At 42.2% G+C, this 12,921-nt stretch overlaps 1 protein-coding gene across 1 annotated transcript; it reads left to right on the top strand.

Moving 5' to 3' along the window:
- The first annotated feature begins 5,557 nt into the window (after positions 1 to 5,557).
- Positions 5,558 to 8,533, top strand: LOC131104909 (uncharacterized). Its single transcript, XM_078796618.1, has 2 exons — positions 5,558 to 5,982; positions 6,889 to 8,533. Exon 2 carries the CDS (start codon positions 6,926 to 6,928, stop codon positions 8,054 to 8,056), a length of 1,131 nt encoding a protein of 376 aa, XP_078652744.1. The 5' UTR covers positions 5,558 to 5,982; positions 6,889 to 6,925; the 3' UTR covers positions 8,057 to 8,533.
- The last annotated feature ends 4,388 nt before the right edge of the window (positions 8,534 to 12,921 follow it).

The following is a 12,921-nucleotide window of genomic DNA, read 5'->3' as shown; positions in this document are numbered from 1 at the left end:
TAAGGGTAATTGAAATTATGATCTTCCACAAGAATTCCCAACGCCGCATTATCGTTAAGCTGAGTTACCAAGGGAAAAACATGGTGGTTACCTGGGAAAACGATAGAAAAAGACAGTTATGATACATGATAGTAAAATACATATTTCTGTACATATACTCCATATACATAGGTGTACCAGGCTTGTGCAAAATTCCAAATTGTGGAAATGCTTTACCTCATCCAAGTATTTAAATTAGAGAGTATTTGTGTTGAATTTTAATGCTTTTAAGCCAAACCCTATACATTTTTGATAAACAATTCTGCCTGAATTACAATGAATTTCATTCCACCTATGCACTGCACTGCCAACATGGACAGATTCATATAATCCTGGCAGAACTGTTGGGTACTGAGTACACTTGCGCGTGAACGCTCTGCTGCTGCTGATGATGATTATCGCTGTTCCCTTCTGCTTGGACGGCGTCTCTGGTCATGTGCACGTTGATGCCATTATTGTAGACTCCATCCTGATTGAATGCAACCATGGTTATGTCTTTAGGCGCTTCTTTCTGCAATTAAAGAGGACAAAGGAGACTACTGTAATACTGGAAATGCTGAAACTATAGCCATTGTGTTTATTTAAAGACTTGAAGACTCTGCAGACACACAACCTGTGTTGAGTGGCAGTGTTTGGAGTTGCTAATTACTTACCCCAAAGACCAATCAAAATAGTAATGACATGTCTCCATCAATGTTTACTATGTTTTTTTAATTATCACCCATGATACTTTGAATGCAGTAATCTTGTAGAGTTCATAAGAAATGACGTCAGGTTCGAGGGAAACTACTTTTAAATTTTTGCCCATCCAGAGTACTTATGTGAGACATGAAATCATCTTGCTCTTCTGTGCATTCTAAATATAAAAAGAGCTAACGAAGAGGCAGCTAACAATGCTTGTAATGGGGCGCAACTACAGTATACCGTCTATAAAGCCCTCCGAAAAAAACTCCAAAAAGCGCCAACCAAGCTCAATTTACGTAATGCAACCTGCATATTAACAAAGCTACAGCATCCCTACTGAAAGCTACAGTGACGTACTGGAGCTGCTTCCGTTTTGGGACTGCGATTTTTTGGTTGGTTTTGAACCTCAAGCCACTAGAATAAGCGTTTTTGGCGAATAACTCGGAACGATAAGTCCATGAAACTTGGAACCTTGGAAACTTCACTGCAGTGAGGACTAATGGAGATCTCTAATAAACAAACAATAGACAATAGATTTGAAACTTAGACATTGTTTAGCATGAGAATACAAGATTCTAACTACATTTCAAGTGGAAATAGGTCCCCTCTAATGAAGATGGGTCATTTTGACCCGGAGAACATGGGGTGTATCCAGAATGACAACAGGAGGACATTGGTTTTCATAATAAAAGTTGTTTCCCACCTTAGCAGGATGCAGCGACCACGATCTGGACCGCCTGGACCACCTGGAGAGAAAGCACGCGTACACTTTACAAAAAGGCATCTAGTACATATACTATATCCCGGCTGATTGGTGGAATACTTATGCAACTTCCATGCGATTATTTTTTAACAACGTGAATTGTGTGTAAAACTTGGAATATTTAACAATTTCTCTCATTTAAGTCGAGTCTAAATTCAACAGACCGGTAGGTCTTCGGCTGTCCATCCAGCAACATTACTTGTCAACTGAAGTACAAATACTGTATACATGAAGGGAGTTTTCCTACCAAGCAAAGACGAGCACCAAGGCGACAAACACAATAAAAACAACGATTCCTCCCACGATCAGCCGCGTGTAATCCCCAGGCTGGCCTGCAGACACAATCCATGTATGAAGACCCGTACGTTGCTGTGGAAGTGTTTGCCCCAGAATGCATTTTTTAATCAAACTTTTTAAGGGAGAAAAAAATCCAAACCTACTTTACCCTGTGCGAAAAAGTGATGGCACCCCTATTAGAACATAACAGATTAAGATCACTCAGGAAAAAGTTACAAAGCAATTAAATTTAGGGCTCCAGCAAACCACACTGAGAGCCATTATCCACAAATGGTTAAAACACGCAACAGTGGCGAACCAGTGGCCAACCAAAAGTACACCTAGAGTGTCCAAGAGGTCACAAAAGTCCCCACAATATCATCCAAAGAACTGCAGGCCTCACTTGCCTCAGTTAAGGTCAGTTTTCATGACTCCACTATAAGACAGACACCGGGAAAAAACGGCCTGCATGGCAGCGTTCCAAGATAAAAACCACTGCTGGACAAGAACGTCATTCCCAAGACCTTTAGGTAAATACTTTCATCTTATGAGTCATTACGCTTTTTGAAGAAAAAGAACGTCTCAACAGTAAAATATGGTGGTGGTAGTGTGATGGTCTGGGGCTATTTTGCTGCTTCAGGACCTGGAAGACTTGCTGTGATTAATTGAACCTTGTCCGGTCATCTGTTGGTGACCACAAGCTTGGGTTCTTCAGCAGGACAATGATCCTAAACACACCAGCAAGTCCACCTCTTAATGGCTGAAGAAAAACCAAATGAAGACTGTGGAGTGGAGCCTAGTCCGAGTCCTGACCTGGATCCTACTGGGATGGTGTGGCATGACCTTCAAAAGATGCTTTATAAAGCCTCCCATGTGGCTGAATGACAACAATTCTGCAAAGTAGAGACTCATTGCAAGTTATGGCAAATGCTTGATTGCAGTTGTTGCTGCTCAGGGCGGCCCAACCAGGTATTAGGTTTAGGGGGCAATCACTTTTCCATCCAGGTCTATGTGGGTTTGGGTTTCTCTCCCTTCATAATAAGCTTCTAAAAAAACTGCATTTTGTGTTTACTAATGTTTACATCGGTTTATTTAAAGGGGCAGACACGCTGTATTCGATGCCCACCTGTAATCTCTAGTCTGATCTTTCTTGACACTTGCTGGCCAACAGAATTGGCCGCCACGCAGTAAATCTCTTCTTGCTTGGTCACGTTCCATGTCGTACATTCTCCATCGGCCATGGGCGTGTAAGTCCCGCCCTCCTCCTTAACCCACCAGGTGAAGTTGCTGGCTGGGTTGGCCCGACTGGAGCAGTTCATCACCACGTAGGTCCCGAATAATACTGGTCCCGACGGACTGACCAAGACTTTGGTGTCCTTGGGGGCAACTAGGAGGAGAAAAGTACCCAGAGATCATCTTTGTCATTTTAGGGAGGGGACAAACAGAAAAGGTCTCACATAAAACGTTGAGAGTCACGCTGCTATTGGTCTGTTCCTGACGTCCGTGCACGTAATAAACAGACGAGCATTCCAGGATGTAGCCGTTGTACTTTTCCGTCAAAACCAACGTGTCCCGGAGTTTAGTCACGAAGGTTCCATCTGGGAGCTGCTCCAGGTGTTGCTGGTTGTTGCTAGTGTGACGCCACTTGACCACAGGCGGAGACGCCGGGCAAGGAGTGAAAGCGGAGCAGCTGATGGTGATGGACTGCTTCACTTTCAGCTCAACTACGGGGATATGGATGGTGGGTTGCCAAGGCTGTTCTGTGGAACCAATCGGTCATGAGGGATGAAACTTTCAAGTGAAAAACAAAAAAAGTCTTACCTTCAACTTGGATATAAACGGGTTCACACTGCTCCCCAACCACGGTTACATGGTTGTACAGTTGCAAGAAATAGGCGCCTGAGTGTTGCGTAACCGTGTTGTTGTACATCATGGTGCAGTTCTGCTGGTCGAGCCTTCCCGTTAAAATAAGTGAATAATCACTGAAGCTCAAGCAGTTGTCATAAACGATGGTACTTGGATACGAGTCAACTTTGGTCCACCGCCCACACAGCCACAGCTTGGTATTGGGGTCTCCTTTGTATGTGAATTTACATGGAATATGCAGACATGTTCCAGCCAGGGCTGGAATATTCTTTGGAGTTGTTATGTGGGTTCCCTGCTCATAACACGTTCTTGTAGAACCTAGAAGGTAAGTCGTGATGAGCACCGTAACGTAAAAGCACCTTTTGTTGACGTTTAAATGGCTCACCTATACTACAGACTGTAGTCAGCAGTAGCAAAGTCTTCATTGGCTCCATTGTCAACCCACATAAAGCGTGTTTCCTGCAGGAGCACCATATTAATCTGTTTTTATTATTCAAAGGTAATTTTTAAAGTATGGAGTGTAAAAATGTGTTATGACATTTTGTATTTGTCAGGAGACATCCCGATTTTTTTTTCATTTCCAGCAGCATTCATGAACCATTAACACCTTGAAGTAAAAGACACTTTCAATTTCACATCATGTTGTTATATTGGCAGCAGTGAGGCGTGTCTATCTCGTGCATTGTTAACACATGAAGATAATAAAACGGCAAGTAATTGCGCGTTAGAGCATTTAAGTAAATAATTTTGACATTTTTAAATATGCTGGCCAGCATCTGTAATTAACAATTCGTTCATATTCAAGCAAAAATCATCAAAAAATCACGCTCATCTTTGTGTATATTACAACATGGTCATTAGCGTGTCTATTCAATTTACCTTCGAGACTAGAAGACTGCTAACTTCTCAGCGCACAGTGCAGCGTCTTAGATTGCGTTTTGAATCAACAGGGAACACATCCTCACTGAGCAAAATCTTAGTCGTGTTTGTCACGTCTTAAAGAGAAAAAGATATTAAAGTTGTTTCTCTATGTCGTATGTCCTCTTCACGCGTCATAACATCAATAGTACATGGAACAATCCAACACGTAAAGCACTGTTTCATTGGAATTGATGATAGACTCATTTGTCATACACGTTTCATTCCATAGTTTTAAAAAAAAGTTTTATTCAAAAATAAAACCTGTAGACCCAACTGCAAGATAAAGAGTGGAGGCGAGACCGAATGTAAATTATTAGGCTTTTGAAGGTGCTGGCCGAGATAAAATAGTACAATTATTTTTTTATGGCCAATTTGAAATTAAGTGTTGCGTTCTCAGCACTGTGTGACATATTGGATAGTTCACACCACGTCTTGTTTCTTAGCTGTGTTCATTCACCCACACAGTCAACATAAGCACGCACACGTGCTATTCATGGGAAGTACAGTTAAATGTCCGTCGCAACGCATTTTACGACAGTTAAACAGGAAGTCAGGAGGTTTCTTCAAAACAAAAGCACAGTGCACTGGCAGGAACATACTGCTCGTTAGAACCACTTTATAAACAATATTGTAAATGAAAGCATATAACCCAACATTAAGGGTTTGCTCGCAGTATGGTTTGGACTTTGTTATGATATGAAGTCAGAAGTAAAGAGGACGTTCATTTGATTGTTGCTGTGCTACGGAATCTGATGTACAGATGAATGTGTAGGCTAAAATGCTAACATGTTAACAGCACGATACATAGTCTGACCAACCTTGTACAAAATTCAGTCGGGTTTTTCCTCGGTGTTTTTTTTAATGTTCTAAGGACCATGCACTGTATGTGTATGAAATAAAGTTGATGGTGATTACAGCGACTTGTATGCAAATTAGCCATTGGCGTCAACTAGCAAATTGTAGGACAACCAATAGCTACTTTTCTTACTGAGGAGTTGGCAACAGTGACCGAGTGCACGAGCACTGCAGACTGGCTACCGCCAGGTATGGAAATGTATGCCGGGTAGATTTCGGGGAAAAACACAATGGATAATTATTCTGAAATATTAAATATGGACGACACAATGCGAAAGAGTATTATTCGTGTCAGGAAGGATAAACTCGTCTCAGTGAACTTTGCACCTTCTCAAGCTAGCTTAGCTTGCTAGCTGCTAACAAAGAGCCGGAAGTTATCAACACATCGCTACGACAGAAATCAAGTGTGAGTGCAAAGTGTTGTGATTGTGTGAGCATTTGAAAAAAAAACAAACAAATGCTGAGTGCATTTGTGAATCGGCGACTAACTGCGACTGTAAGCGGAGAACGATAGCAGAGTACGAGGAGAACCAGCGACGACGTCAACAACTGGACGCTGTTTTCAAGAAGCAGAGCAGGTTAGTTTCACTCTTACTGTCACATTTGTATATTTTTTTATTTGTTTTTTTAACACGACCCATAAAAGCTGTTATCCGTTAAGGACCGCTTTGCACATGTACTCCACATAGCTATCGTATCGATATCAAGGGTTCGTGATCGATACGAACTCGATACTAATGTTTGAGTTTACGTCTGTGCGGGGGGAGGGGGGTATTTCACAGTGGACTGTTTTGTGAACGTTGGCCACTGTGCAACTGTTGCTGAAGCCAGATACTTTTTCCAATGTTACTTGGGGTTGCTAACAGTTGGGTAATGACCACGGTACACGTTACCGATGCTCCAACACACAAAGCTTAATAGTTCTTCCAGAATCCATCCACATTATATTCTGTACTTCCTGTGAAAACGGTCTGTTGACCCACACCCACTCTGCTGTTTTTGGTGACACTCCCAAGGGCTCAGGAGGACTTCCGGATAGCTGCCGAACCCAACTTTATTGGCGTTGATAAAACGTCAATTTATCTTTTTAAAATGTCCGCTTTTAACATCCAGCCATGTGTGTTGGATCACAAATCCGATCCCGAAGTAGAGACTGGATGGTCTGAATCTTCTCAAGGAAACTTCAAGGCATATCTCAATAGTAAGTAGCTTTAGCATTGTGTGTAGCTGCTCTATAGGAGTCCACAACTCAATACAAGGGGCTGAAAAACGAGCATAATAGGTCGCCTTTAAGGTTACTTTTACCTTCATTGAAGATGTGACTGTTCTCAAAGACGCTTGTGGTAACAAGATCAACCACCACCATCTTGCTTTTTTCAGCCACACCAAGGATCAAATCTTCAATTAGGCACTTTTTGAGGACAGTGAGACGGAGCAAAGGCGGACTTATCCGAAGCATGTCTTTGTCTTCTTGTGTCCTGCAGACATCTTCCCACTGAGCAGCAGTAGTGAACCTCCCGGATGGAGCGGGAGGAGCCACAGCACCCTCACATTAAAGAGGAAGAGGAGGATCGCAGCATCAGTCAGGAGGGAGAGCATCTTGAAGGACTGGAGGAGTTCCCAGTGATTTGTGTAACCGTGAAGAGTGAAGATGATGAAGACAAAGGTCAAAGTGAGGAGCAGGGAGAGGTGGAGCCTCCAAGCAGCAGCTCCACGCATCACATGACAACAGAAGCTGATGGAGACCACAGTGGAGGATCACAAGCAGACAACCTCTTAGCTCCACTATCAGATAGCGACGACATAACGTCACACTCTCCTGACACTGATGATGAAGACTCTGAAGCTGACATGACATGTCACACTGACAACACACGCTGGAAATGCTCCCAATGTGACAAAACCTTTGTTCACAAGGGGAATCTGACCAGACACATGAGATACCACACAGGAGAGAAACCTTTCACCTGCTCAGTTTGTGGTAAAATATTCTCAGAGTGGTCAAATTTGAAAGAACACACAAGAGTACACACAAGAAAGAAAACTTTCACCTGCTCAGTTTGTGGTAAACGATTATCTCGGCGATCACACTTGAACGTACACACAAGAATACACACAGGCGAGAAACCTTTTGTCTGCTCAGTGTGCTCTCAATGTGACAAAACCTTTGTTAAAAGGGGATATCTGAAAATACACATGAGACATCACACTGGAGAGAAACCTTTTGCTTGCTCAGTTTGCAATAAAAGGTTCATTGCTAAGCCATATTTGAAAGATCACACAAGAATACACACCGGAGTGAAACCTTCTCCTTGCTCGGCGTGCGGGAAAAGATTCTATCAAAAATATCAATTGAAAAAACACATGAAAATCCACACTGGAGAGAAACCTCTTTCCTGCTCAGTTTGTGGTAAGAGATTCATTAAGAAGTCAAATTTGGATGACCACACAAGAATACACACTGGGGAGAAACCCTTTTCTTGCTCAGTTTGTGGTAAAACATTCTGCTTAAAGGGTAATTTAAAAAGACACACGTCAATACACACTGGAGAGAAACCTTTTCCTTGTATTGTTTGTGGTAAAAAGTTCTTTCAACCAAGTCTTTTAAAAAGACACGCAATTTTACACACTAGAGAGAACCCTTATTCCTGAGCAGGTCAAAGTTTCTCTCAGAAATACATTTGAAAGTACACACAATTTTACACAGTACACACAGTAAAAACCTGGCAACCATCTTTGACTTATTAATTACTCTTATTGATGATGATAACATGCTTAACGTGTGATTCAAATGTTCAAGAGACTCTTGTTAGGCAAAGCTTAATTGGATTAGTTTCAGATTAACTGATTAATCTGGTTAAAAATTGTAATTATTTGACAGTTCTTAGATAGATGGTAATGATAGGGAGGTTCATGCCTGCCCAAAATACACCTAATGACGTCCGTGGCTCCCCTCGTGTCCTGTGATTGGCTGGCTTTTGTCAATAAAGTTTTTTTTATATTACTTTGCCATAATTCTTTCTTACACTAAAAATGTGTATTGCGTGACTGCAATAAAGTCAGATGTTTTTCTCACTTGAATTGACAAAACTAATGATTGTGAGATTAAAACATTTTGATCTAATCTTGGACTATGAGTCAAGTCGTTCTTCAAAGTGATGCCGCTGACGACGTTACATTGCGCATGCGCACACGGCGGTCAACTTTGGCATCAGTCCACAGTACTGTATTTCGGGTAGCCTTCGGAGAAAAAACAACAGATAATTGTTACATATATTTAATTTGACGCAGATATTACATGAAAGAGGGAGACAGTTTTATGAATGGCAGGATAAACTCGTCACAGTGTGCGACGCTCGGCAAGCTAGCTTAGCCTAGTTTGAGTCCTGACCTGGATCCTACTGGGATGCTGTGGCATGACCTTCAAAAGATGCTTTATAAAGCCTCCTATGTGGCTGAATGACAACAATTCTGCAAAGTAGAGACTCATTGCAAGTTATGCTTGATTGCAGTTGTTGCTGCTAAGGGCGGCCCAACCGGGTATTAGGTTTAGGGGGCAATCACTTTTCCACCCAGGTCTATGTGGGTTTTGGTTTCTCTCCCTTCATAATAGGCTTCTAAAAAACTGCATTTTGCGTTCACTAATATTTAAATCGCTTTATTTAAAGGGGCAGACACGCTGTATTCAATGCCCACCTGTAATCTCTAGTCTGATCTTTCTTGACGCTTGCTGGCCAACAGAATTGGCCGCCACGCAGTAAATCTCTTCTTGCTTGGTCACGTTCCATGTCGTACATTCTCCATCGGCCATGGGCGTGTAAGTCCCGCCCTCCTCCTTAACCCACCAGGTGAAGTTGCTGGCTGGGTTGGCCCGACTGGAGCAGTTCATCACCACGTAGGTCCCGAATAATACTGGTCCCGACGGACTGACCAAGACTTTGGTGTCCTTGGGGGCAACTAGGAGGAGAAAAGTACCCAGAGATCATCTTTGTCATTTTAGGGAGGGGACAAACAGAAAAGGTCTCACATAAAACGTTGAGAGTCACGCTGCTATTGGTCTGTTCCTGACGTCCGTGCACGTAATAAACAGACGAGCATTCCAGGATGTAGCCGTTGTACTTTTCCGTCAAAACCAACGTGTCCTGGAGTTTAGTCACGAAGGTTCCATCTGGGAGCTGCTCCAGGTGTTGCTGGTTGTTGCTAGTGTGACGCCACTTGACCACAGGCGGAGACGCCGGGCAAGGAGTGAAAGCGGAGCAGCTGATGGTGATGGACTGCTTCACTTTCAGCTCAACTACGGGGATATGGATGGTGGGTTGCCAAGGCTGTTCTGTGGAACCAATCGGTCATGAGGGATGAAACTTTCAAGTGAAAAACAAAAAAAGTCTTACCTTCAACTTGGATATAAACGGGTTCACACTGCTTCCCAACCACGGTTACATGGTTGTACAGTTGCAAGAAATAGGCGCCTGAGTGTTGCGTAACCGTGTTGTTGTACATCATGGTGCAGTTCTGCTGGTCGAGCCTTCCCGTTAAAATAAGTGCATAATCACTGAAGCTCAAGCAGTTGTCATAAACGATGGTACTTGGATACGAGTCACCTTTGGTCCACTGCCCACACAGCCACAGCTTGGTATTGGGGTCTCCTTTGTATGTGAATTTACATGGAATATGCAGACATGTTCCAGCCAGGGCTGGAATATTCTTTGGAGTTGTTATGTGGGTTCCCTGCTCATAACACGTTCTTGTAGAACCTAGAAGGTAAGTCGTGATGAGCACCGTAACGTAAAAGCACCTTTTGTTGACGTTTAAATGGCTCACCTATACTACAGACTGTAGTCAGCAGTAGCAAAGTCTTCATTGGCTCCATTGTCAACCCACATAAAGCGTGTTTCCTGCAGGAGCACCATATTAATCTGTTTTTATTATTCAAAGGGTATTTTTAATTAAGTATGGAGTGTAAAAATGTGTTATGACATTTTGTATTTGTCAGGAGAGATCCCGATTTTTTTTTCATTTCCAGCAGCATTCATGAACCATTAACACCTTGAAATAAAAGACACTTTCAATTTCACATCATGTTATATTGGATGAGCCTCGAGGGGTGCAGTACTTTCTCCGCTCTGCAGGGGACAGCAGTGAGGCGTGTCTATCTCGTGCATTGTTAACACATGAAGATAATAAAACGGCAAGTAATTGCGCGTCAGAGCATTTAAGTAAATAATTTTGACATTTTAAAATATGCTGGCCAGCCTCTGTAATTAACAATTCGTTCATATTCAAGCAAAACAACCCACACAATTAAATCACGCTCATCTTTGTGTATATTACAACATGGTCATTAGCGTGTCTATTCAATTTACCTTCGAGGCTAGAAGACTCCTAAGTTCTCAGCGCACAGTGCAGCGGCTGTCTTAAATGCGTTTTGAATCAACAGGGAACACATCCTCACTGAGCAAAATCTTAGTCGTGTTTGATACGTCTTAAAGAGAAAAAGATATTAAAGTTGTTTCTCTATGTCGTATGTCCTCTTCACGCGTCATAACATCAATAGTACATGGAACAATCCAACACGTAAAGCACTGTTTCATTGGAATTGATGATAATAGACTTATTTGTAATACACGTTTCATTCCATAGTTTTAAAATAAAGTTTTATTCAAAAATAAAACCTGTAGACCCAACTGCAAGATAAAGAGTGGAGGCGAGACCGAATGTAAATTATTAGGCTTTTGAAGGTGCTGGCCGAGATAAAATAGTACAATTATTTTTTTATGGCCAATTTGAAATTAAGTGTTGCGTTCTCAGCACTGTGTGACATATTGGATAGTTCACACCACGTCTTGTTTCTTAGCTGTGTTCATTCACCCACACAGTCAACATAAGCACGCACACGTGCTATTCATGGGAAGTACAGTTAAATGTCCGTCGCAACGCATTTTGCGACAGTTAAACAGGAAGTCAGGAGGTCTCTTCAAAACAAAAGCACAGTGCACTGGCAGGAACATACTGCTCGTTAGAACCACTTTATAAACAATATTGTAAATGAAAGCATATAACCCAACATTAAGGGTTTGCTCGCAGTATGGTTTGGACTTTGTTATGATATGAAGTCAGAAGTAAAGAGGACGTTCATTTGATTGCTGCTGTGCTACGGAATCTGATGTACAGATGAATGTGTAGGCTAACATGTTAACAGCACGATACATAGTCTGACCAACCTTGTTCAAAATTCAGTCGGGTTTTTCCTCGGTGTTTTTTTAATGTTCTAAGGACCATGCACTGTATGTGTATGAAATAAAGTTGATGGTGATTACAGCGACTTGTATGCAAATTAGCCATTGGCGTCAACTAGCAAATTGTAGGACAACCAATAGCTACTTTTCTTACTGAGGAGTTGGCAACAGTGACCGAGTGCACGAGCACTGCAGACTGGCTACCGCCAGGTATGGAAATGTATGCCGGGTAGATTTCGGGGAAAAACACAATGGATAATTATTCTGAAATATTAAATATGGACGACACAATGCGAAAGAGTATTATTCGTGTCAGGAAGGCTAAACTCGTCTCAGTGAACTTTGCACCTTCTCAAGCTAGCTTAGCTTGCTAGCTGCTAACAAAGAGCCGGAAGTTATCAACACATCGCTACGACAGAAATCAAGTGTGAGTGCAAAGTGTTGTGATTGTGTGAGCATTTGTAAAAAAAAAAACAAACAAATGCTGAGTGCATTTGTGAATCGGCGACTAACTGCGACTGTAAGCGGAGAACGATAGCAGAGTACGAGGAGAACCAGCGACGACGTCAACAACTGGACGCTGTTTTCAAGAAGCAGAGCAGGTTAGTTTCACTCTTACTGTCACATTTGTATATTTTTTTTATTTGTTTTTTTAACACGACCCATAAAAGCTGTTATCCGTTAAGGACCGTTTTGCACATGTACTCCACATAGCTATCGTATCGATATCAAGGGTTCGTGATCGATACGAACTCGATACTAATGTTTGAGTTTACGTCTGTGCGGGGGGAGGGGGGCATTTCACAGTGGACTGTTTTGTGAACGTTGGCCACTATGCAACTGTTGCTGAAGCCAGATACTTTTTCCAATGTTACTTGGGGTTGCTAACAGTTGGGTAATGACCACGGTACACGTTACCGATGCTCCAACACACAAAGCTTAATAGTTCTTCCAGAATCCATCCACATTATATTCTGTACTTCCTGTGAAAACGGTCTGTTGACCCACACCCACTCTGCTGTTTTTGGTGACACTCCCAAGGGCTCAGGAGGACTTCCGGATAGCTGCCGAACCCAACTTTATTGGCGTTGATAAAACGTCAATTTATCTTTTTAAAATGTCCGCTTTTAACATCCAGCCATGTGTGTTGGATCACAAATCCGATCCCGAAGTAGAGACTGGATGGTCTGAATCTTCTCAAGGAAACTTCAAGGCATATCTCAATAGTAAGTAGCTTTAGCATTGTGTGTAGCTGCTCTATAGGAGTCCACAACTCAATAC

Source organism: Doryrhamphus excisus, linkage group LG15 (genome assembly GCF_037039965.1).
Source record: "Doryrhamphus excisus strain RoL-2023G ecotype Guam linkage group LG15, RoL_Dexc_Guam_v1.1, whole genome shotgun sequence".
Classification (NCBI taxonomy): Eukaryota; Metazoa; Chordata; class Actinopteri; order Syngnathiformes; family Syngnathidae; genus Doryrhamphus; species Doryrhamphus excisus.
Note: the sequence above shows the minus strand (reverse complement) of the source record. Positions and strands in the feature narration are given on the sequence as shown.